Source organism: Cebidichthys violaceus, unplaced genomic scaffold (assembly GCF_023349555.1).
Source record: "Cebidichthys violaceus isolate CVI_PGR_0920_01 unplaced genomic scaffold, fCebVio1.0.p SCAF_20, whole genome shotgun sequence".
NCBI lineage: Eukaryota > Metazoa > Chordata > Actinopteri > Perciformes > Stichaeidae > Cebidichthys > Cebidichthys violaceus.
The window spans coordinates 7,458,683-7,485,835 of record NW_027176373.1 but is presented as its reverse complement, the minus strand read 5'-3'; the positions used below and the strand labels follow the sequence as shown (position 1 = coordinate 7,485,835).

The 27,153-nt window shown below is 40.0% G+C and overlaps 1 protein-coding gene across 2 annotated transcripts in view; it reads left to right on the top strand.

Moving 5' to 3' along the window:
• Positions 1-27,153, top strand: part of frem2a (FRAS1 related extracellular matrix 2a) — a 55,310-nt gene that overhangs the window by 16,310 nt on the left and 11,847 nt on the right. For both annotated transcript variants that reach the window (XM_068715971.1, XM_068715972.1), the window contains exons 3-11: positions 1,421-1,567; positions 10,287-10,517; positions 14,496-14,621; positions 15,950-16,201; positions 24,259-24,408; positions 24,566-24,775; positions 25,306-25,503; positions 25,904-26,068; positions 26,335-26,517. In XM_068715971.1, coding sequence (XP_068572072.1) covers positions 1,421-1,567; positions 10,287-10,517; positions 14,496-14,621; positions 15,950-16,201; positions 24,259-24,408; positions 24,566-24,775; positions 25,306-25,503; positions 25,904-26,068; positions 26,335-26,517 — 1,662 coding nt within the window. The remainder of the gene's footprint in view (positions 1-1,420; positions 1,568-10,286; positions 10,518-14,495; positions 14,622-15,949; positions 16,202-24,258; positions 24,409-24,565; positions 24,776-25,305; positions 25,504-25,903; positions 26,069-26,334; positions 26,518-27,153) is intronic.

Below are 27,153 nucleotides of genomic sequence, written 5' to 3'. Positions count from 1 at the left end.
GTGTGTGTGTGTGTGCGTCATTTTGTAAGCCTGAAATTGGCCAACAGGCTTTTTGGAGGATACGTGAGCTCTGATTATATTAGCTGTCTCCTCACCTCAGCATGTTGCAGCTATGTCTGCCAAGTCAGAAAGTGTTAAACTTTTCACCTCTGCTGCGTTTTAGCACTATGTCGGCATACAATGTTAGAGCTTTATTCTCACAGAGAGCTGAAATTGTGTACTTGTGGAAGGGGAGTATCATCTCTACCTTTTTATGATGATATTTTATTGATCGGAATAAGGAAATAATATTTTATATGTTATCAGATTGTCGGTGTAGGATTAGTAACGGAGGATCACCACTTTTATTGCACAATAAGGTTTGAACGACTATGCTGCCTTGCTGCCGTTTATGACCTCTACAATAATGGAGGTGAAGTGCTCTGCCGTGTGTGCTTTTAACGGCCTTACTGCTCCAGCATTTCAGAAGCATAAATGACTGGAAAGAACAAACGGCTTTTAAATTGTCCTCAACAGAACTAAATGAGATTTCCTTTCTGACAACCTACACATTACGTTTGCGCAAACAGTCCTCCACTTCTGCATTTCCTTCTGCCAATAAAACACACACACACACACACACACACACACACACACACACACACACACACACACACACACACACACACACTCAGGAATTTAGTTTAGCAATCACAGGAATGCCAAGCATACTTAGTCATTGTTTATCCCTATACAAAAGTAGAAAATAGAGACAAAGATCCCTCCTCCATTTCTTTTATTCATGTTTTACAATACTATCTCATTATTTCCTTTCATTATTGCAGGGCTCAATCCTTTACACCTGCAGGTGGGTAATTTAGCCACACAAAGCAGGATCCTTCCTGTCCGCTTGTTGAAGTGGCAGCTATTGAGTAGCTCTATTAGCCTAGCACTAACATGGTCATTTGCAACACTGATTAGCTGTTCACAAACGAGAAGAAAATGTTGTTCGACAAAGGGAAATTTGAATTTAATTGGAGAGCACATGAAAAGTTTGACTGTTAGATAGAGAAAGGTATCATATTGTATGGTTCTTTTTTAAGAATCTGTAAATGTTCTGCAACAGATGTGTTAGGAACATTTTGAGGGCACAAAGAAAATAATTAAAACATTTCTTCGTCATTACAGTTTTACAATGATTGCCCCCACAGAATATTGAACTCAGCATTTTGGTAGTTAAATGAGCACAGACACACCCCAGCACATACAGAGATAGTATGTTCACACTTGCATAGGGTTATTGAAGAAGAAACTAATTTAGTCAATTCAGGTAGGTATGAGAGACTTATAATAAAATATCAACAACAACAAAAATAGGTTGAAAAAACATTTACTATCAGGAGTAACAAAATGTATTTATGTGTTTATATATTTTGTCCAGGTGGGAACAAGCTCAAGGTACAGCAGTTCCGTCTGGACTGGGCCTGGATCTCTCTGGAGAAAGAGTACTACGTGGTGGACGAGGAGGACAAGTTCCTGGAGGTGGTGCTCAGGCGGAGAGGCTACCTGGGAGAGACATCTTTCATTGGTTAGTCGGTTTGTCTTTCTGTCTCTCTCACTCTCTTATTCTCTGATCCAAGAGGACATGATTTGTGTTATTAGCCAGGCCAGCGGGTTGGCTCTAGGTCAGTCTGTCAATTCCTGGATGGACATTTGGTACATATATTCATGGTCCCCTGATGATAAATCCTAAATACTTTAGTGATCCCCATGACTTTATCTCTTGCGACACCATAAGGTTTACATTTTGAGTAAGATGTCTCAACAACAATTGGATGTATTGCCATTAAGTCTGTTAAACATAATTGTTATGATTTTGTTGATGCCCTGAGTTTTCATCCAGCGCCATCATCACGTCAAAGTTTTAAATAGTCTGGTGTTTGATTTTTGGACCAGATACTAGTGACTAAACCAATGACATTCCCATCAGCCTCAGCTGTACATTATCTTTTTTGCTAATTTGCAATTGTTAGCATGCTGATGTTAGTATTTAGCTCAAAGCACTGTTGTGCCTGAATACAGCCTCACAGAGCTGTTGACTGCAGCCTCTTAGTCCTGTTTCTTTCTGTCAGATTGACAATCTATAACGATTTCCTTTTCTGAAGCATTCATTTAAACTTGTCTTAATTTACATCAGGCTGATCTTTATATAACTTTTTGTCTGTTCTACATTCCTCTCTCTGTGTGTAACAACCGTAAAAGAAAAAAGTATGCTGAAAATAATATCAAAATGCTTCTGAAATTCAGGAAATAACGCACAACCTGAACCTTATTTTTCTATTTTTTTTACTTGTATGATGGTGAATAGTGTATTAAATTTTGTCATTTGTGGTCATATGTCAAAATTCACCTCATCATTCACCTGGAGTTTTGCTCTCCAATACACACATACAGACCGAACATAATCCCTGACAGTTGAAGCCTAAAAGCAATTGCAACATTTTCTTTCAACACACAGTAACCAGATTTATCCTCTAAGCCAAAGTCATTTAGTTTGGCCTTGAGACATTTTAAGGTTTGCAATAATAATGTTGTGTTGTGAGTTTGAGGAGGCCAGATGGGATAGATGTAAGGTCAATGTGATGCCCTGTAACTTTTATTTACCAACTCATACAAGACAACAATGTCAAGAAGAATATTTCAACACACTTTTTTCTTTGATTTTCAAAGTTCAGCTTTATTTGACCCAGCTGGGCAAGTGGTTTATGAGGGCGTGAGAAATCAATCAACATGACACTGTGTCAAGAAGTAATAAAAATGCATTGCATGGAGCAGGTGTATACAATGAAATCCACAAAGAAAGCATAAATACTGGTTGAGGATACTGAAATTAGATCAAGTCATTGATAAAGTAACATCATTAGTGTCACGATTAACAGATTTGTCACCCCATCATCTCCTTCTTTCCACGTAGAGAAAAGCTGTAGATATGAAGGCATGTTGATCTGTTTGTATGTGTTTTAGGTCAGCGGTCCACCACCTTAGATTTATACTGGCACAGCTGTTATCGGTGGGATGGTTTGTCTTTTCACAGTGTTATTTGGAGTAGAAGTATTGATTAGGCTACTTTCATTTTATTTTCTCTCATTCACACCAGCTAGTTGTAGTTTTCGCAACTGCGTTTTTCAGTGTGTAGCCTGATTCATGACAATAGACGGGAGGCAAAGCAAACCAATGCCTCAGCCTTTGTCAAGCTGCTTTGTGTAGGTGGGTTTGATGTGTCAGGGCCCTGAACAGCTGTGTAAAAGAAAGAGTGGGGAAGAGATGGAGGTGGCATGAAGATCTTTCGTCTGCATGGTACGGCACGGCTCTACTCAACTCGACTCGTTTTTTGGTTTTCCATTAACAAAAGTTGTGGCTAAAGGGCTACCTGGTACCACATACGCCTACTTTTTTTGCCACCACCTCGGTCGAGGTTCCAAGCGAGCTGAGCCAAGAAGGTGGAGTTAAAACACTGCAGACCAGTAACTGGTCTGCACTAGTGCAACAGGAGACATCCCACACAAACCCACCATTTTAAAATTGGTCACGCTACGTCAGTAGAGGCCGCAATTTTTTTTTATTCACTTGAACCAGATTCCGAAAAATGGCAGCCCTAAAACTACGCCATATAAGTGACGAAATGCAGACGTTCCTCTTTTTGGTTGCCGATGAAAGGGTTCAGCGAGTGTCACGTTGAAGATGATGCACTGCAGAAATGATACCAAAAGGGATTTGAGTCAAGCCGAGCCATGCATTGGAAATGAGGCATTAGTGAACTGTTGACTTTGTGAAACATGCTCATCAGAAAAAAATATCTAAATTAGACTTCTTTTGCTCTTAAATTTTAGATCATCATCAGATGTTTTTTCAGATTATCATCGATCTGTGGGGGGTTGTTCTAAAATAAAGTGAGCATTATGCCGGCTGCAGCACTCATCGCCACTGTACAAAACAGAGTGGGCAGAGAACACACTTCTGGCTCTCTGTGCTGCTAAAATCTCAAATCAAGCCAGCTACACAAAGATCAATGCCAGCGTTTTTTAATAAGCTTTTTGACCAGCGGATTGAGGTGATTTAATATTAGAAACAACAGCCCAGCATGTTTTTGTGCTTATGTCTGAGTGTTTGCGTGGATTCGAAGGTTAAAAGGATAAGGATGACTTTGTCCCTGAACGCTCCTCTTATCCTAGACTTTGTCATGCTGCAGCTCGTTCAGTCTGGGAGAAGCAGCAACTGTAAGCAGCTTTTACTCTCTCCCACCTCTCATCATCATCCTGATCCCTTTTAATCATCAGGTCAGGTGTTAGCATCACAGTGTAGCAGTTTATGTAAGTTTTAATACTTACCTACCTGTGTATGTGCTGGTGTGTGTGTTTGTGCATGTGTGTATATGTGATTCCTCTCGGGAAGGCCGAGAAGGTTTTCAGTGTATCTCTTGGGCACACATGAAAGCTTTCATTCTGACTCTCATCTCTTTGCTCAGTTGGTGTGTGAGCACCTGGTTATCTCTGACCACACACACAACACATGCACACACATTCACTTTCAAGACCTCCTTTTGAATGAACGACTAGAATGGTATGTAGACGTGGTGCTAAAATGCATCAATGTGATTTCCTTCTAGGCCGATGTAGTAACAACATGTTGAGCTGAGGCTTTTTTTTGCATAAGTGCTTCCCTTGAAGGAAGATTAAAGAGAGGGAATATTTAAAAGTGGATCTTACCCCACAGCACCAAGCCAAAGTCACCCTGACACTAGTATTTTAAATAAAATATGTATGTTAGCTTGCATGCATGCACCTCTATGTATTTTTGTGTCTATATGCCCAGTGTGGCTCTGTTCAGGCACTGATGATGAAATACGATCTAGTTTAGGGCAACACAAAATGAGAAACAGAAAGTGATCGAAGACTAATAACTTTCATAGATTTCAATTTGCTGGGCTGGTGAACAGAAGAATGGAGCGAATGAACCGAAAACAGAGTGGCAACATACTTGAGGTGGACAAAATAGCAGGAACACCATTCAACGCAATACAATACAATGTCGCCACAGTAATAATACCTTTTCATTGATGTTTGGTGTCAATTGAAGTCATTATTAGGCTGTAGTTTGTTTTGTTTTCAAGCAAATATCTCATTCAGAGTCTGTGTTGTTGAGGCTCTGTTTGTGTTCCTTATCTGGCTTTCATGTGTTTGGCTGAAGTCTTAATGATTTTTGAGTTTTCTCCTCGACTTACTGCATCATTTTGCAGTGTCCGTGAAGGATGTGCTTGACTGGCCTCTTCATAAGTTGCCCCATTTTGCCTTTATATCGTTGATTGTCAGTTAACTATCAAAACTGTCACAAACCGCTGTGCTGATGGTACTGAAGTTGTAATATGTCTAATTTCTGTCATTGCCTTTGTATTTTGGATTGGAATGTAATGGTCAAAACAACAGAAACACATTTTGACACTGGATGTTAACTTTTAACAGAATCAAAGCTGCAAAGTAAAATATTTATATTCATTGTCATGAGACACACACAAAAAATTTCACAAAGAATATGATGCTGACAATACAGTGCAGTCAGAAAGTATAACGACAGAGACATATCTTTTCTAGTCCATTTGATTCAAAATTAAATTATAACTATGAGGCTAAATTGTCAACTTTGCTTTATTTCAGGGTTTTTTTTCACCCACATCAGATGAACAGCATAGAAACTGCAACCCTGTTTAACTCCAATTTGTGGGAAGATAGTGGAATAATCACAATTAGTATTTTGTTGCAAATCCTTGGCAGTCAATGACTGTCTGAAGTCTACGACACCCAGATATCAACAGGGACTTGGTGTCCTGCTTGGTAAACCCCTGCCAGGCCTAAGCTGCAGCAATTTTCACCTCTTGCTAGTTTTGGGGATTTTCTGTCTTCAGTATGGTCTTCAGCAGAGAAAAACACTATCACTTTTATGAGATCAGGTGATTGATATGGCCAGTTAAACACAGTTTTACCATAAAAACCTCCTTGGTTTCATTATTAGTACTTTTAGGATTGTGTCACATTGTTCTACAATTGGCCAATATATGAAACCAGTAAAATGTTTGGCATTTTTGCTAGATCATTATTAATCAGTTATCAAAGTTGCCTGTTCATTTTCTGTTTTTTGACAAACTGATTATCTTCTTGACTGTTCAGCCAATATAGTTATGAACGCCCACTTTAACTTCAGAGCCGTGGTTTCATTCCAAATCCAATGGGCTGTAGTAAAACAATTAGGAACATCAGTCGACTAATACTTACTCAATTAATGATCAAGTGTGTGTGAAATGTGCTATTTGCAGTTATGGGTGGGTAGTAGACACTGCATGATGTAGTTGTGTATATAGACGTATTATGTTAGATTAGCCATGCCGTGTGTCAAGGATGGAAAGCGGGGAGTTGTACAGCCAGCGATGGTGTCAGAAGATTGATGCAGTTGCAAGGGTTACCTGATGAAAGCTGCTGTGGTGCAAGCCAAGCAACGGTGGGGGAGAGCTGCTGCACATGCTCCATCACTACGGGACATACAGGTGGAGAGGATCAGGGAAGGAGGAAAGCAAAGATAAGATCAAGGATCAAAGATGCCCCCGCAAAGCAGAGCTCAGACAGAACGGGGCTGAACAAGAGCATCGGGATCAGATAGGATCCTTCTACCACTGATTTTAATCTTATGGCTCAATTTGTCACTTCTTATAAAAAAAAAAAGAAGAAAAACAACTAAGATAACAACTTTCAGCTTCGTTCGTCATGGGTGTTTGCTCTTCCCTACTTGCTGTGTCTTGTCTTGAATTGAGTTATGTCACATTTCCCTGTCTCTTGTGACACCGTCCTACTGACTTGTCCACCCACTTAACCTGTCTTACCTTCTGTTCTTTTCATCCCTAATCTCTCCTCACCTCATCTCACCACAGAGAGTGTTTGGTCCTTTTGCTTCTAACCTGCTTTTTCCTCATCAAACCATGTCCCCCCCCCCCTCACTGCGTTATAGCCCTGGGTCTATGCCATAGGCTGTCTTATACTCTTCCTCCACCTACTCTTCCTTTGTTATTCGTCTTATATGTACCTTCTTCTCTAGCGCAGCGTGCATTCACCTTCTGTTCTTGCTCTGTTTTCTATTTTCCCACAGCTTCTGTGGTTGTTACCTATTGCAGTGTACCTTTGCTGGTTCTTCTCCATCTTTGTCTTTGTTTTCTTGCTCTGTTCCCGTCATAAAACCCTCCACCCTCAAAGTCCTCATCCTCTGAACCTCTTTCCTTTCCTGTCCTTTCATTTGCTCTTTTCGTCCTATCTTCTTTCCTTTGTAAGTAATATAGCCCATATGGGAACATGATGGAATTGAATTCTCGTTCTTCTTTATTTATTTGTCAAAGCTCACTCCTTGAAGACAGTTTTTTTTTTTATCCTTTCTGGTCTGTCCTTGCTCTGAAACATAAATGTAGGATTGTTTACAGGGTGTTATCGTATAATGAGCATGAAGGTACCTGCAATCGTATTTTTCATAATTAATTTTTTTTTATTCACATTCAGCCAAACGCAGTATTTGCTTCCAATAGTGAAACAAACTCAATGCAGGGCAAAAGAAAGGAAAGTTTGCAGATATAAACAGAAATTGTTTGTGTTTGTGAGCAACTCCTTGTGTGTGTGTTATTGAGAAACAACACAGGGTGACTGTAGCGCTGAGGAACAGCACCAAAGAGATCAAAACCCTCTGGTGGGTATATCGCCACCTGCTGAGAAGGAACCCCAGTGCGACCTCAGGCAACGCTTATCTCTCCCCTACGGAGAGGCCAGCAAGGGTGGCTCAATGAGGCGCCACCCTTTTGAGATCAACACTGCCTCTCTTTTACAGGCAGGTTTTATGTGTGCGTGTGTGTGTCTGTGTGTGTGTGTGTGTGTGTGTGTGTGTGTGTGTGTGTGTGTGTGTGTGTTATTTGATGTGGAGCAACTGATCTTGAAGATAGAAAGATGAGATAGATCACAATCATCTGTTATGTGGACACTTTGTTGAGTCATCTGTAATTGCCTTTCTATATAGTAGTCTTTGTTGTTAGTGGCGGAGTTACACTTGTTGCTGCACAAGGGCAGTTGGCGACCACAAGTGGTCCATACACACGCCATGTTGATTGTAATTCTGGGTTCTGTATTAATAAAACAAATGAATGCCGTTGTCACCGAATCAACCATCACTGAAAATCTAAAAGTTGATATTCATGCTTTATAGGTTGGAACGTTACAATATTGAAGTTATTTGAATGGACTTAGCGTAGGAGGGCAGGGACTCCATGTAAAGTTATAAAGTGGTATCTCTGGAATGCTACAGTATAGAAACCCACTTTAAATTGCCTCTACTCCGTCACCGCTGTAGCTTTCAAACAAGGACACAAGGTGCGATTGTGTCCCTTTCCAAAGTTTGGAACAAGTGCAATGTTTCTTGGTTAGTACGTCTCTCTAAGCAAAACTCTTGTCTACTGCCAGATATCTAAACAATTTCTCCACAGATCGCCATGAAATATGCTGTCGATGGTCATGTTATTGATCTATCTTTTCAGTTACCCGGCTGACCTTTTCTCTAGCACCTCAAGCAAGCTAAAAATTACAACTCTGTAAGAGAAATCCAAAAATACATACGTATATTTCCCAGAGGATGAATTCTTTGAATCAAAACTTCTACCTTTACTTTAGTTTTGGTCTGGTGAGAAACAGGACTTGGGTTTAAGCCTATGTACAGTATCAGTGGCATTTTGACTCTACTCATTGATGGTCCATAATATTAAATAGAATAAGTTTTGATTAAAAATGCAGCTGTGTTTTTTACTAACCTCAGAAAAATTGACCCAGCTTAAGCTAATACAAGAGGAGCACCCAGGAAGTAAACCAGTGAATCATGAGTTGACCTGATTGAACTCAGAAAGACTTTCAATAGCCCCCAGAGGAGTAGATTTGTTGTGGTTTATTAGTGCAACAGCGGTGAGCAATAGCAGCATCTTTAGCTTTTCCTGTTGAGAAAAAGCAGAGAAACGAAGCAATTTGAGAGATAACAATGCCTTTCCAAAAATTATATGTAAAGAGCTGCTGTGTACAGATCCGGTAAGATGTGAGCTAGCGCTTCATTTCAATATGGTTGTCTCTGGTGACCATCAGGGAAAAACTTTTGCTGGACTATTGGTGTTTTGGTGGATGGTATAAAAATGTACAGTGGTAAAACCCCACGGCCATACTCCATTTACTCTGCAGTATATTCAGTCAGTTACTCGTGGCAAAACAAAAATGAACCCAGAAAAGCAAGGCTTAACACTACAAACCATTCATAGCAATCTTTAGGCTTTCAGTCCCATTTTTCCATAATTGAGTTGGGGGTTTGTGAATGCATATAATCACTGAAAGTCCTCAGTTACAGAAACATGAATCAGTGTGACTGTGTTAAAGTGTGTACTCCTGTGTGTATGATTATTCTCAGCTTAAATTTTGCATACAATGCTCACAGCGCAGATCTCACTGTGTGTATGATCTCATGTATCCAGTCTCATCTGTGTTTGTCACCTTCTTTTCTCTTTGTGTCTGAAAAAGGAAAACAAATCCTTTTTTATTTACAGGCACATGCATCAACATGCTGTGGCTCTGCTCACCTTGTTCTCATGAGACTCTTTGAATGTAGACAAAGGAATATGAACAGCATATTTCCAAATGTAATACATAATTGTATGTCTTATGGCACCTTGGTTTCCTTGATGTGCATTTGATGTGAAACCCAGCAGTACAAGTAATCTGTGCTACTTTGAAGACGGTGTATTGATGAGCATGAATGTGAGATGGATCGGTGTGAAGTGGATTCACATTAAAACCCTATTATAAATGAAATAAGAGACATTTGAATAGAAAAGGAGACACACACACACTTGCATGAATACCTAACCCTCGGGAAAAGATCACGGTAGCTAATCCATCTCTGCAAGGTGGAAGATGCTTATTTAAACGCTTCAGTCACAAATTAATTTCACACATTCCTGAGGCTCTGTAAGTGATCAGTGAAGAAAAATAGCACGCTCTTTTCTCACACCACTCTCTGAACAACATTAAAGGGTGTGAATATCTAATCTGTTTTTCATCTGTTTCTCTCTCCTTCCTGTCACCCTTTAATGGTCGCTTTCTTTTTTTATCTTTACTTCTTCCTGTTTTTTACTCATCTGACCTCCTCCCCTTTCCTTTTCCTTTTTTGCATCAATCACTTTCTCTATCCTTCAGGCATTGGCACCCAGGATGGTGGCGCAAAGAAGGATGAGGATTTCAAGGGCAAGTCCCAGAGGCAGGTCCAGTTCAACCCGGGACAGACCAGAGCCACGTGGCGGGTTCGGATACTGACTGATGGGAAGTACGAGCAGGCGGAGACCTTCCAGATTCTGCTATCGGAGCCGGTGATGGGGGTGATGGAGTTCCCTGCCACAGCAACAGTTGAGATCCTGGATCCTAGTGACGGTCAGTCCTCATATCCTGGACTCAGCACACTCGTATATAGTTTTAGGCTTAGACCATTGTATATTCTTTGGCAGGGAAAATATATTGGAGGTATTTTTCTCGACATTTCAATCACAATAGACTGTAAAAGCTGAAATATATTCATTCATTTTGCACATTTAGTCTGAATACTCTCAGAGGTTTTTCTATACTGGCAGTAACACTTTCTAGCTACTGAATACAGATGCAGAATATTAGGTGTTGGCAACATCTCTCTATAACAGAGATGCCCAGTTTTTTTATGGGGTTCATATATGAAACTCAAAAAGATTATAAAGAATTGTATTGCATAAAAAACAATATTGATTTAATCTGTATTTTCCTTAATATATATGTCTTTATTCAGTTTAGTATCCCTATTCCATGGGATATCCATTACTACAATTTTTAATAAAACTGCCTTGATGACGGTATGGAGTATTCATAGAATATCCAAAGCAGAAGTGTTTGCCTTATGCATCTGAACAGGCCAATCCAACAGACACAGTGAAGTTTCGGACAGTTATTATGCACGCCACACAAGTATTCTTGTTACAAAGCAATGAAAAATACACAACCCTGTACTGTGTATCACATTTGTTGTGTGAAGCATGAGTCAAAACTTGGCACACACAGAAGGAAGAATTGTCAACATAAGCACTGTCTGCTGTAGATATAGAGTCATGTCAAATCTCTCCACAGGGAACGAGGAAACACATGACATCCAGTGGGGATTTGTTGTAGGGAAAGTGATTGTGCTGTTTTTTTTTCACTCAACGGAAATACTGAGTAGAATGCTTATTCCTAAAACACAATGATACAAATAAGCAGTATGATTAGAGCTTATTTATTTGTCCATTGCCATCAGGCTAAACCAATGGTTGCCAGCCAAATTTGATATTGCTGCTTTGCAAAGGTCAACTTTGGTCAAACCCTAATGGTTAAGTAGAAAACTTAAATTGGTTGTAATCTGCAATTTTCACTGCAATTTGTATCTTAGCCTGCAAACTGAAATGCTAATGGAATATTGGGTAGTGTGACAAACATACTCTGGCTACTCTGCTCCATCAAAGTCAGATTTACTATTCTGCCGCTTTACAGTCAGTTTTATGTACGCCTCTCCTCAATGCAACTTTTCAGTAATTATAGATGTGCAACAAAGACGGAAACACTGAAGCTTCCATTATAGTGTCGCACAACAGCTGCTGTCATCATTCTCTCTCTCTCTCATTTGTCTTCTCGTTCCCTCACTTTCACTATGTCGTTATCTCTCTCTCTCCTCTCACATTCTTCCTCCTCAATCCATTCTCCCCTGTGGGTTAATTATGTTGTGTGTGGAGGGCAGGGGCTGGTTTGTTTTCTGTCATCTCTGGGGATTGTCTAATGTGACAGAGATGTGCCACTCTGTACTCTAATGGGCCAGTGAAGCTCCAGCTATGCCTGTGGCGTTAGCTGTACTCCAGCTTCTTTGTCTAATGATGAAAACTGGCTTTGTCTGGTCTTCTGGTTAGCTCGAGACCCCCCCCCCCACCCCCCCAGAGGATATGTCAGCTAGGCTAATAGCTTTAGAGTAGGCGAGAAGATCGCTAAGCTTTAACCAAAAGTGTTACAAAATTAAGGAGACCTTAACAAGCTGAGTTTGTTCTAACAGCACGGACAGTCTCTGTTTCTCTGCACAAAGGCAAGAGCTTTTTGTTTTTGCTAGTTTCTTTTTGTTTTAGTTGTAAGAATGCGTACCCTTCTCCACTCTCCTATATTCGCCTGTTGCCACTTTGATTAATAATTGTCCTCTAGTGCGGTTGCCTGTGGTGCACCCACTTCCAGTGCTGCAGCAGACAAAAAAAAATCTTTTTAATTACAGGGTGTGATAGCCTTCCTCCTGCAAAACTTTGGGACTTTCTTCATATATAATCCATGTGCTGACTGAAGATGAAGGTGGCAGCCTGCTGTTTGACTGTTTGCTGCAAGCAATACCAGCATCTTGCTACATATCTTTCTTACTTCCTCTATATAGCAGGGCTGCCATATATCAGTAGAGCTGGTACTCCACTGCATTTTACACCAAGGTCATTCCACTAAATGATGAAAAATTGTTTTCTGCTTTGTAATTTATGTTTTTGTCTGAGATGGCAAGGCCAGCTGTAGCCAAGCACATCCTTGTGTAATTATAAGAGCTTTGTCTCAGTTAGGATGTACAATCTCGTGACTAATATAGGACTCATCAAACGAGGGACTGCATTGTGAGTTTGCTACTACTTTGAACAGTGTCATGGTGTTGTGCATTGTTTAGTTACATAGTGCTATCAACGGTAGGTCTCATACATTTACAGTTACATTTTAGGCATTAAGCTTATGGGCATACACAGTTTTAAAACTGGTGAAGAGTAAAATGCGCAAGACAATAAATCAGACTGTAGAAACAAAGACAATATCCCTGCATCCATAGAATATTCATGAAATGATCAATAATGGAGAAGTTCTAGGTGTAGAAATAAAAAACAAACAGATTATATATTTAAAGATGTTGGCAAGACAATAGCAAGATCAGGTGCAGATGTTTACTATTTTAACATCCTCTGTAAAAGCATTTGTTTCAGAATGGCTTGTTTTCCACCAGGAGGTGAACTTAACCAACTTGGCTGAAATTTAGCTTTTGTAATACTTTGGTGTATTTAGAGGCACTAGAATAGTGAAGTGTGAGGTGAAATGTGAAAGAACTGTGAGGAGAGGAGGTGTGCAGCGTGTGGCGAGAGAAGAAAATCAGGGTACAGCGGTGTGTGTGTGTGTGTGTGTGTGTGTGTGTGTGTGTGTGTGTGTGTGTGTGTGTGTGTGTGTGTGTGTGTGTGTGTGTGTGTGTGTGTGTGTGTGTGTGTGTGTGTGTGTGTGAGAGAGAGTGTGTGTGTAATAGGTAAACAGTGGACCCTAATACCCTGCTATGCGTCCCTGTACCTCCTGGGGAGTGACAGATTGTGGGCAACGATAGAAAGGAGAAATGGAGGAGAGGGAAGAAGATTGAGAGGAGAGAGAACGATTTAAGGAGAGTTACCATAAGAGAAGAGAAGTTTTTGGCTTCCTGCGGTGCGTAAGATTGTCTTATGTTGATGACTTCATCCCAAAGAGTTCTCTCAGGTGTTGATCTTTTTTTACGCTGGGTGTTGAATCAAACATCTAAATTTCTTCTTTCGCTGATTTGTCACACTCCAGCCCTTGCCATTTTAATTCAAGTTTGTGTTATACAAGCAAACCAGCAAAGTGTCTTGAAGCTCCCATCATTCATTCACTCATTCATTCACACACTCGCAAAGAAAGGGGTAGGAGAGTCACAAGAAGATCTGGGACGAGCTGAAGCTCGGTCCACTCTGCTCGTTTTTTTTATTGGTCCCTGTGCGTCTGTGGAAAAAAGCTCCAGCATTTATTGTTTCTATAATGCCAGTAAGTTCTTTGCTTTGATAGATGATGCTATCACTGGCTCTAAGTCTCTCTCTCAATCACTAACTCTTCTCAGTGGAGGAGGAGAGAGGAGTGGAGAACAAGAGAAAAAGAATAAAACCAGATGCTGACCCCTCTGTGTATAGAGGAGTCGATGTGTCAAAACTCCCAGCTGATTCCCCTCTGTGGGATGAACTGAGAGGCTTGCATGTGTAATTGTCTGTGACACACCAGGCAGTAAGAAAAACTTCCAGAGGGGTCTCTTTGAAGAGTACCTCTGGTTGCGTCAAACCGAAAACTGTGATGGAGAGTTATTTTGGAATATGAATAAGCACACTGCAGGACTACCACTTCAATAGATCTGAATAATAAAATGTCAGCTGCAGCTCACTAATGCAGAGCCAGAACAAAAGCCTGTATCAGTCCTTGATGGCCTAATGTACTGTGAATTTTGGCAAATTGTTATACATATCATTGCCCTTTTTTTTCCCTCTGACTCGCTCTACTCGTTCTCTTTTCTCCTCCCTACAGAGTCGACTGTGTTCTTCCCTGAACAGATCAGCACCGTGGAGGAAGATGTTGGCGAGCTTTTCATCCCGGTACACCGCAGTGGAGACATCAGCCAGGAGCTCATGGTGGTCTGCTACACGCAGCAGGGTATAGACTAGCCTTTTTTCACCTCATCTGACCCTTTTACCCTCGGTGTACCTCGCCTGCCTTCCGGCTTTCTGCTCAGACTGATCATGTTAGATGGTGAATGTTGTATTTAAGGCTCCATAGATATTTTTTGACCACACGTTTAGTATTTACATAGATAATTATAGTGTTTGAGGTATCGATGAAACATTGTTGAACATATTTTATGTTACACAGATTATCATACATAATCATAACAGCAACAGTAATATCTTAAATTTAATTTCTGTTTTGGTATACTGCTCACAGTAAAAAAACATGTCAGTCAATTTCAGAATATAGTAGTTAGCAATCTTGTTTACATTTGCATCAGAAATGTGCCTTTTAAATTTTGTCTCCGTATTATGTTATTGTGACGATGGAGTGTCAGGTGCACCTGTCGCTCTTTTCCCATTTGACGGTGCCAATGGAATGTGTTTAAAACACAGCCAACACACTAGAAGTCACTCTGCATTTGCATTCTCACAAATGGAAAGTTGCAGCATAAATCCATATGTACTGTATGTAAATTAGCTGTTAGCCGGTGCTTTTTCCAAGTTTTACAGTATTTTATTCAAACTATTAACAGGCTTCCATACAACCTTGGAAACAGGACCACTCTCTTTGTGAGAATTCAAATTACTTTTAATTACTTAGTTGCAGCTGGTGAGGTCTGACATTGAAATGTACAGATTTTAGCCTATATGTTCTCCTTGTGCAGTTAAATCCCTTGTCATTCATTTAGAGAAATGAAGGATAATGCATACACTAATTAGCCTAATGAAGGCACTGTTGTCAAATGTCAAAATGCTACACCACAGGTTGCATTTTAAGAAAACCTGTGGGGGTTGCCATTGTATTCTGACATTAAAGCAAATACACTGACTGGCATGCTTTCTGCAATTAAAGGTCACATTTTCACAAGCTGTAATGGCTACAGCCTGAATGTTATGAAACTAAAAGGGAAAATATATCTTATTACATTATTCATGGTTGTTTGTTAACCCCTCTAAATTTCCTAAACTTCATCACACTACTTTACACATTTAATTCAGTGTAATATGACTTTGTATGTGATAATAACTAGTTCAAATGTAGTGGATCAATTATAGAAAAAGAATGTACCTGAAGCTGCATGAGCACTTCGTATTCCTAGGATAAGAAATACTGTCTGAAAAACTGCTATATGTACTAAGGGCTCAAGTTTTCTGATGCCTTTTACAAAAACTATATGTTTAAGTTATGTCATTTTTAAATGTGAATTATTTTTCAATTTCTTTCATTCTCTCCTTTTGCTGGTCCCTCTGAAGGTACTGCCTCAGGGACGATTCCCACTACCGTTCTGTCTTACTCGGACTACATCTCCCGGCCGGAGGAGCATTTCAGCGTCCTTCGCTTCGACAAGGGTGAGAGGGAGAAGCACTGTCGCATTGTGATTATCGACGACTCTCTGTACGAGGGAGAAGAGAGCTTCAACGTCACACTTTCGCTGCCTCTCGGGGGGCGTCTGGGAATGCACTACCCCACCACCAAAGTCAATATCCTGGAAGACATGGATGACGGTAAGGCATGCCGGTGCTGTCTCCCATGTTTCTATTTCCAGTGATGTGCAAGTAATAATAAGTAAGAAATGTGTCTGGTTAAACACCTTTCCCTTTGAATGTGATGTACCCAAATCACATGGGTGAGAGGTTGTAGTGAACTTTGCAAAAGGTTTTTTGGCTCCAAAGAGAGTCTGAGCAGATTAAATATATTTCTGCTTGGTGTGCGTATGTGTAGGGATTTAAGGTTATGCAGACACATATAGATGGGACACAGATTGGCATTAATTTGACACATACAGGCGCATGTAATCACAGTGTTTGGGTATCCATAGACGTAGACGTTCTGGTGAATTGCCATCACAGAAGTTCACTCACTCGCTTGTTTACAGACTTACCTGCTGTTGAGGCATGTTGTAAACACTCTGGCATAGACTCTTCACGCAGACATATGGAATGAAACTCCTGTCTCGCTGTCATTCAGACAATTTTTAATTAAGGTCCAGGCTCACACAGGAGTCCAGTGGGACTATATTATAAAGACATTTCCATGGTCTGATTTCATCCTGTTACAACATTGTATGGACAAAATAGATTACATCTTCTGACAGGCAGAGAAATACGTAGCGGATGTATCTGGGGAGGGACAAGCCTGCTGGGAAATACTTATTCCAATCGACAGATATTCTCATCACCATCTCACTGTTATGCATTGATTTACTTTATAGACTTGATTGAATGTCTCTGCTCAAGTTCTTTGTTAAATGTCATGCTATAGATTTTAACAATACAAGTTATACTGTTTTTTTTCTAGACAAGGGAGTACTGGTGTTGTACATATGAGTCAAATTCTAGCAATTTATAAAAATGGGTTTGAATTTACATGATCAAGGCCTTGTAAATAGGTTCAGGGATGTCTTTCCTGTCCTTACAGTCAGGCATCAAACTAGAGAGATGCAAATCATAAAACAATTCCTGATTTCCTGATACTAAAATCCTAGAAAGCCAATACTTAAATTTATTAGGAAAACATATCAACAAAGGAATAAGGTCCAATTGACCGATATCTAGTCTAACCAAGTGTAAATGATTTATTTTCACTGGCTACAATGCTCTTCAAGTGTAAACATGGCTGTGTCTGAAATACATTTTTTCATCTTCCTAGTTGAGTCCCTTCTTAACTTGTTAAGTAGAAATTGAATTTATAATTTATCATATTATGTAGTGGGAAATGATTTCCTACATTTAGCTGTCATTGAAAATAACTACAAAGGACATAAGATAAATATTGCTAAATGACAAATTCAGAGAAAATCTATGATTTAGGGATTGCCTCCACACGGCTCTCAACATGGCCACGGCTAAACCAGCGTCTTGAAGCTAACGATGCTAATGGTGCTAACAGTGCAAACAACTGCAACAGTTCACAGAGAAGCTGGGATTACTGGGGTGATTTGATTCTCTCCTCAGGCCATTACTCCACTATATCTTTATAATATAAAATTATAGTGGGCATGAATATATATATTGCAATGTTAACATATTGCGAATAGTTCTATATTAATGCTCTTAATTCTGAATTTAGAACATGAGGCCAAAAGAAAATGGACAAAAAGTAGGTGCCTCCAGATAGCTCAGCATGGTGCATGTAGCCTAGATTTTTTTACTATTTGTACCTTTGTTAAAACTAGTCCATTATCTACTATGCATTTACCTGCATTGACCGAAATGGGCTTTCACAAGTATGCGTGGTTTATGTAACTAAAATCCAGTACTGCACAGACATGCCACTGGTGACTGTGTTGGTAAGCAGCCTGCATTGCCCTTAACAAGCTGGCAGTAATACTTTTACTTCTATTAAAGCCATATCAAAAGCATTTTTAGTCTATGAAGAACAAATTTAGGCTAAGGCTGAGCTTACTATTACAGAAGATATGTCTCTTAAGAACTGTAAGCCACAAACAGCTGTTTCAACACTGTTTTAACGCACCTCCCTTCTGATTTTTATTTATGAGAGCACTAATACATTTATTCTTCAAGCAGTAGCCTTATGTAGTTGTTATTTAGCCTGTCTGAGGCTATGAATATTCATGCTGGCCCTGGGTCTGTATTCGTCGGGACTGTGCGCCACAGGAGAGCAATCCAGTGAGCTATCCAGCACCTGGAGAGCGCCAAATAAATGGATAAAGCTCTTCTCTATATAATGTGAAATGACATTCTTATGCAGTTTCATAGAGTGATGGAACTTTACTGAAATTGTTTCAAGTGGTTTTTATTTCCCATCTTATATCACATTAATTATGCCATTCTATCCAGTGGATAGGGGGTGTTACTGTAAATCTTTAAAAAAATCCCCCAAAAAATGAAGACTTCACTATTTTTTTCTCTCAGTCTTCCTTTTATTTAGTCACAAATTGTTTGTATCAGAAATAAGACTGTCAGAGAGGACTTGTCATGCCATTGACAGACTGAGATGACTAAAACAATGATGACTTACAACTGAGAATTCATTTAGGGATACAATTGTGCCAAATTGAATGTGTGTGTGTGTGTGTGTGTGTGTGTGTGTGTGTGTGTGTTCGTGTGTGTGTGTGTGTGTGTGTGTGTGTGTGTGTGTGTGTGTGTGTGTGTGTGTGTGCGCGCGCATGGAGGCATCTTGGGGCTAGTTAACAAGAAACATGACACACTGTCTTATTGTTAGTTTATTGTCAGAAGACTTCAGTCGTGGTGCCAAGTTCAAAGGAATAGAAAATGTGTTTGTGTAAGCCCAAATCCAGTGAGAGATGATATGTCATTTTTAGCCTCCCAGAGGATAATACACCATCTGACAGTGCTCTAATACCTGCACCCAGGCAGTCAAACTGCACCCTCCTCCTCTTTAATACAACTTCAACTCGCCAAGGAAAAAAGAAAAAGAGTGACGACGCTCTGTGTTTAATTGTGTGCATGGCTGCCTGCGTCTACTCTGCATGTGCGTTTGTGTGTGTGTGTGTGTCTGTGGGTACACCAAGTTAATATAAGACCTCCAATTCTGCATCAAAGGCAAGTGGTGAGAAAAGCACTTGTAAAACTCCAAGTGTGACTGCTAGTGCTCTCTCTAGCCCCATTTTTCCTTCCCCCAGGTCAAAGTCAAGTTCAGTCCACCGTTCTCCTTCCATCTATTTCTCCACTACCACCACTCTCTCTCTCTCTCTCTCTCTCTCTCTCTCTCTCTCTCCGCTCACACACAAAAAAAAAAGACCCAGGGGTGTCTGCTAGATTTAGTGCTTTATCAGATTAAACTGTACAGTACCTGTCTCTCTGAGTGTTGCTTGCTCCACATGGCTGCACACAGACTCAAAGTGAGTGTTGTCATCTCCTTGTGCCCTGCCAAGGAGAGAGGACACTCAGACTTTCTCAGTCGAGTGCATATGGCCACAGCTGAGTTTGTAGAATTGTAGATTAACTCTGAGTATTTCTTGGAAACCCAGTCCTTCATTTCAATATTAGGGCAGCCTTAGCCACAGTTACCAAGCATCACAATTGCTAGCTTCTTGCTCGTTTGTACAATATTCCCTTTCTGTTGATAAGAAGTGTGTGTGTGTGTGTGTGTGTGTGTGTGTGTGTGTGTGTGTGTGTGTGTGTGTGTGTGTGTGCTTATTTTATTTGTAATTGTTTAAATTATACATACATACTATAACGATAAAAAAGACAGAATGGGTGCTGGATCAAAGAAATATCTAGCAGAATTAAAACAGATAGATCCATACAGCAAATAGCTATACTGTTAAAATGATTTTTATTGATGTGTAACGTTTCAAGTACGCTTGTACAGTTGTGGTCAAAAGTTTACATACACTTGTAAAGAACATAATGTCATGGCTCTCTTGAGTTTCCAGTTATTTCTACAACTCTGATTTTTCTCTGATAGAGTGATTGGAACAGATACTTCTTTGTCACAAAAAACATTCATGAAGTTTGGTTCTTTCATGACTTTATTATGGGTTAACAGAAAAAGTGATCAAATCTGCTGGGTCAAAAATATACATACAGCAGTGCTAATATTTGGTTACATGTCCCTTGGCCATTTTCACTTCAATTAGGCGCTTTTGGTAGCCATCCACAAGCTTCTGGCAAGCTTCTCGTTGAATCTTTGACCACTCCTCTTGACAGAATTGGTGCAGTTCAGTTAAATTTGATGGCTTTCTGACATGGACTTGTTTCTTCAGCATTGTCCACATGTTCTCAATGGGATTTAAGTCAGGACTTTGGGAAGGCCATTCTAAAACCCTAATTCTAGCCTGATTTAGCCATTCCATTACCACTTTTGATGTGTGTTTGGGGTCATTGTCCTGTTGGAACACCCAACTGCGCCCAAGACCCAACCTTCGGGCTGATGATTTTACGTTATCTTGAAGAATTTGAAGGTAATCCTCCTTCTTCATTATCCCATTTACTCTCTGTAAAGCACCAGTTCCATTGGCAGCAAAACAGCCCCACAGCATAATACTACCACCACCGTGCTTGACGGTAGGCATGGTGTTCTTGGGGTTAAAGGCCTCACCTTTTCTCCTCCAAACATATTGCTGGGCATTGTGGCCAAACAGCTCGATTTTTGTTTCGTCTGACCACAGAACTTTCCTCCAGAAGGTCTTATCTTTGTCCATGTGATCAGCAGCAAACTTCAGTCGAGCCTTAAGGTGCCGCTTTTGGAGCAAGGGCTTCCTTCTTGCACGGCAGCCTCTCAGTCCATGGAGATGCAAAACACGCTTGACTGTGGACACTGACACCTGTGTTCCAGCAGCTTCTAATTCTTGGCAGATCTGCTTTTTGGTGGTTCTCGGTTGACTCTTCACCCTCCTGACCAATTTTCTCTCAGCAGCAGGTGATAGCTTGCGTTTTCTTCCTGATTGTGGCAGTGACAAAACAGTGCCATGCACTTTATACTTACAAACAATTGTTTGCACTGTTGCTCTTTGGACCTGCAGCTGCTTTGAAATGGCTCCAAGTGACTTTCCTGACTTGTTCAAGTCAATGATTCGCTTTTTCAGATCCATGCTGAGCTCCTTTGACTTTCCCATTGTAGCGTTTGTGGGCGTTTGTATCCAATGAGCCCTATTTAAATGGCCTCAGAGAAGTCACCAGCTGTAGTCACTCATAATCACTCACAAGAAGTTAAGAGGCCATGCTATGAAGCTCATTTCATTGACACAACTTTCTAAGTCACCAAAATTGCTAATTCATGTTGCTGTATGTATATTTTTGACCCAGCAGATTTTGTCACTTTTTCTGTTAACCCATAATAAAGTCATGAAAGAACCAAACTTCATGAATGTTTTTTGTGACAAAGAAGTATCTGTTCCAATCACTCTATCAGAGAAAAATCAGAGTTGTAGAAATAACTGGAAACTCAAGAGAGCCATGACATTATGTTCTTTACAAGTGTATGTAAACTTTTGACCACAACTGTATATGCATTATGGGTATTTCTGATAGTGACTCTTTGTACTTGTAGGAAGAGCTTCGTGCTCGAAACGTGTCACAGCAGTGAAAATCCTTCTAACAGGAGCTATTCTGTGTGGATCTATCTGTTTTAATTCTGCAAATTATAAATAAATGCCATCTTCCACCACATATCTTTAATTGGCATACAAGCAGCAAGCAGTATGAAAGTCATTTTTCTTCCTTACTTTTTCCTCCTGTTAAATTTAATTGAAAAAAGTAAAGAAAGTAGTCAACAAAAAAACACTTATTTTAAAAATGTATTTAATCTTGTGAACAAAAAACATTCACAAGAGCACAATCAGCAAAACTGCAGGAACATCACTACACAATAAACAGGAATTAAAAACATTTGCAAGAATCATAAAAAAACATCATATAATAAAGCTTAAAAATCTCCAAGGGGAATGTAAGACTTTAATTTGAGGACAGTTTGCAGTTCATTCCATTTATAAGGTATATACTACCTTAACCAACATTAGTGCGTGAGGAGTATCTACGGTGTAGTAACTGGATCGTGTACTGTAGTTACAAGATTTAAATGACAGAGGAGACGAGAGGTAGTTTTTAAACTTCAACTGTAGAACTGTATGGATGAATAGCATGATATTGTTATTTCTTCTTGGCTGTAAGGAGGTCTATCCAACTGTGTGATACAGAGAACAATGATGAGTCCAAAATTCGTAGTTAAGCATAATGCATAGGGTCTAACAGCTGAATCATTTGAATCCCAAGCACCAATGGGAGTTTAAAGGATAAGAAAAGTATCTACAACATTGTAAGAGCTTGTTAGTCACCTACTTCCAAAAGCAGGGGCCCTTCTTTAGAGGACAGCTGAGAATGCTCTGTAAACTGTATTTAAAGGCACAGTTAAACACAAATGGCTACAAACACCCACACATAGTAATTATCACGATTTGGCTTTACACCTTCCCCAGCCCTCACACACTCTTCAGAGTGCTAAACCACAAGCGTGGCCCCAGAGGGGAGAGAGGATGCAGTTCTCACTCATCAGTCATCACTCACTCCCTCTTGTGGTGTTAAGAATTTGTCGTCGCCGACAGCAGTCAAGACATGTGTGAATGCAGACATGTATATTAGCACTGGTGCAGAAGTTTCCTCTCTGGGCATAAAAGGAATGTGTGCCAGACTGCTTACGTAGTGTTTACAGTATGCTAGATGTTTCCGCAACCATTGTTGATGCATGCATTTACGCAACAATGATTATCCAAGAAACACACTTACCAGCCCCCGCACTATTTACCAGAGTATTTGCTTAGATGTTTTTATCCATGTGTTTTTCCCACCTACACAATCTGTAATATTCCTTGTATTCTGCCATTGTGCACATATACAAATTCTATTTGCATTACAAACCAGCACTACATCTGTTAGGTGAAACTGAGTGTGTAGGAGGAAAAGGTAAGAGAGAAAGTAAGATGCATCAAGTCTTTGGATGTAGCGAGAGGACACAGGCTACACTCGATGTGGTGATACTCCCTGAGTATTCTTGCCCTGGGCTGTCACTTATTGTGTTAAATTGAGAGTCAAAACATAACTGCAGTAACTTTTCTCATTCCCTTAGTTAAGTATATGCTTATCTATTGTTATCTGGCCCAGTTAAAGTATATAAATATAATATAAAGGTTCATATATCCGTAAAGTAATATTCAGAAAAAAAAAATATCTCTGGACTGCTGAAGTATTTGATCATGACGCAAAAAATTATAATACGCATGCTATTTTTGGATTATATTCCAGAATATAAGAAGAGAGCCGAGTGAGAGTGGCAGCTTAAAACGGAGAAGGAAGAACTTTCATTCTGTTCTTTTGGACTTGACGGGGGGGGGGGGGGGGGGGGTTGTGAGAGATGAAGCTGTCAAATACACATTGGACTGCCTCCACTTTGCTGCCTCAGGAAACAATACCAGTTCAAACAAGCCTTTGAGCAGTCTAGGGGGCCGCTTTCTCTCTGTCTCACCACCTTACTATACCACATTCAGAGAAAGAGACAAACCACACACACACACACATAGAGAGGCCTTGTTTTTCAGTGCTAACTGCATTTTTTTTTGTTGAAAGTACTCAGTGGTAACAATGAGGTGAGATGAGAGGCCAGGGAAGGTTGAAAGGCCACGCTTCCCTGCAGTTTAACTTCAGACTAATGGGCTGTCGCTGTTTCACCTCTGTGTCCAGCGGCTGGCTTTACAAATGAATCATGTCAGACTGCAGATGGTTGCTGACAGTTACCACAGGTGCATGCATAAGGAGAGGAGAAAAGTCACACTAAACATAAATAAAAACAATAAAGAAAATGCAAATGAACCCTACTACAAAGGTCGAGATTGAAGGCCATTAAACATAATTTGTTTGGTACAAAAGTGTCAATCAATAGTTTGATACAAAGTATGAATTATGTTTCAAAACAACATGAGGCAACTAACAAAACCCTAAACATGCCAAACCACCAGTGCCAGGATGTCCACTGATCTGTTAAAGCTCAGTCTGGAAATTTATTTTAGAATTAACAATATTATAAAAGAATAAACAAATACTGCTAATTTGATTATGTCTCTTTTGCTTTGTTTGCTCTCCAGCTCCAGTGTTTTACTTTGGAGAGGTAAAGTATCATGTGGATGAGAGTGATGGATATGTGGAGGTTAAAGTGTGGAGGACAGGGACCGATCTGTCCAAGAGCGGCACCGTCACCATCCGCTCTCGCAAGGCCGAGCCTGTCTCTGCAGAAGGTAAGCTCCCAGTTGTAGAGTCAACTGTTGCTTGTGATTTATTGGAAATTATTGAATTAACAAATAAGATCATCTGACAGCATTCTATTCATCTACTCACTTTCTTATTATTGTAATTTTCTCTGACCTTCCATCCCGCTCTCTATCCTTCCTCTAGCCGGTATTGACTATGTGGGCATCAGTCGTAACCTGGACTTCGCCCCGGGCGTCAGCATGCAGACGTTCAGGGTCACCATTCTGGATGACCTGGGACAACCAGAGCTGGAGGGAACTGAGAGCTTTGAGCTTGTCCTTCGTATGCCAGTGAACGGCATTCTGGGAGAACCTGGGAAGGCTACAGTCTTCATCAATGACTCTGTGTCTGACTGTGAGTGACTTGATTGACCTAAAATCTTTTACTGTGTCTCTTCTCACCTTCAGTATTTACTGGGTACATTTTAAAGCGCTATACAAATAAAATGTATTATTATCATTATTAGTATTATCTTTATTAGTATTTCTATACTAGTGGTGTGAGTCTAGGAATGGCAACGTCGGTCTGTTAGCCTGTCTGACGGTTGGTCCTGACGGCTTGTACAGACATTTATGGCCCTCTCAGGATAAATCCTACTAAATGCATTTAGCTCAAACATTGAAAAGCATTGAAATACATGAAAGCCTTACAAAGTAGACTACCAATGTCTTAGGGACGTGTTTTTTTTTTCAGGACACTGAAATTTTGCTGTTTTACAAAGCATCACTTTTCTTTTACTTTGTATTCATAGTTTAACAACTTTCATGACCTATTTTCAGTCAGCTTGTTGTGACAACTGTGTTATGGACCATGTAATACATTATTACTTTTTCATATGTGATGATTGAACTTTGATGTGTTATGTTTGTCTTTTTGACTGACAGTGCCAAAGGTACAGTTCCGTGAGCCGGTGTACAGTGGCGAGGAGAGTGACGGTCAGATCACAGCAACAGTGTACCGCAGTGGGGACATCAGACACGTATCCACCGTTCGCTGTTACACCCGTCAGGGTTCTGCACAGGTCGCCTCTGACTTCGATGAGCGACCCAACACAGAAACATCTATCATCACTTTCTTACCAGGTATTTCATTAATCACAAAAGTATATCAGACTTTTTCTCAGTTGTTACATTTAATCTTGTGTTGTGAGAGTTGACACCCTTTTTATTAAAATAAACAGCTCTAACTCAGAAACCTTTTTTTTGTCACACTTTTTTTTTTTTTGCAGCGCTATGCAGATGTTGCAAGGGCTTGCAAGTTTAACTATGCTCCACATATTACCTACTGCACCTTTTCTGCATTTATTTTACAAAATGTGTGCAAACAGCTTTCTAAACTCTTTAGGAAGAGTTTTGTGGGTTAAAGTTATATAAATACAATTCTACATGCTGTAAAATGAAGAAAAAAATGATTATTGCATTCTTTCTTCCACCTCAATTTTTTTAACATTTCCCATCATCACCTTCTCGCTGTACACTCCAGGCGAGACGGAGAAGCCATGTATTCTATCACTGGTTGATGACACGCTGTACGAGGAAGGAGAAGAGATGCGGTTGGTCTTGGGGAACCCGAAGAGCGACTTACAGTTTGGGGCATCGGTGGGAGCTCTGAATGAGACTCTGGTGAAAATCAAGGACACAGCTGACAGTAAGTGTAATGAAGAGGGGGAGATGGAGGGGGAGAAAAGTCAGGAATTAAACATATGGTAAAATAAAAAAAAGTGAATCCAGTGTTTTATTTATCTGTATAGTTGAGTAGTTTAGACTGATATGAAAGATATGGTCAAATCAGCGTATACCTGAACACATATGGTTTAAAATTGTTATTGTCATCAGCAGTAATAATAAAGGGAGTGATGATTACAGGTTTATGTCCATAATCCAACAATTTTCTCCCCTTTCTGTGTACCTCAGAACCCATCATTCGTTTTTTGGAAACCAAGTTCAGTGTTAGTGAACCAAAGGAAGCCGGCGCCGTGGCAACTGTGAGGATCCCTGTGGTACGAGTGGGTGACACATCAAAAGTGTCACTGGTCCGTGTTCACACCAAAGACGGGTCAGCGATCTCAGGAGAGGACTACTTCCCTGTGTCTCAAGGTAAACCTCACACACATCATCTTCTGTCTCACAGGGTTAAAGCTACATTGTGGTATTTTTATATATATAAAAAAAAAAAAAAAAGCTAAATTAAAAAACTAAAAGTTTTTGAACAAAGCTCCCTATAGGAGTGTTAAATTAATAAAAGTGGGCATAGGGATTTATTTGGGTGAGGGCCATTGATTTTCTATTTTCATCCCAAGTCGGGAAAGGTAATTTCTGCAATAGTCCAGTGGAGGGTCATGTCATTTTTAATTGAATTTCAGTATACTTCATGCTTTGTCAGCAGGGTGAAATCCCTCTCTAGCCACTCAGCTTTAAGCGCAATGAACCTTTCTTGGCTTAATCAAGGCTTGAAATATTTATATGCATACATTCAGTCTATTCAAATTATACCTGCCCACCCACCGTTCAAATGTCCCAGCAGTTTTGAATCACACAGCGGTGAATTTCTCATTTTACACAATATTTTCTCAGTGCAGCACATTTCTAATGCAAAGCTCTATTACTTACCTCTCCAGAAGATGGACCACTTTTGGCACTATGCAAATATAAACCTGCAATGTGTTTTAGTTAAGTGATATTCCAAAGAAGTAATAAAACATAAAATTAGTTTTTTTTGTGAAAAACTTATCT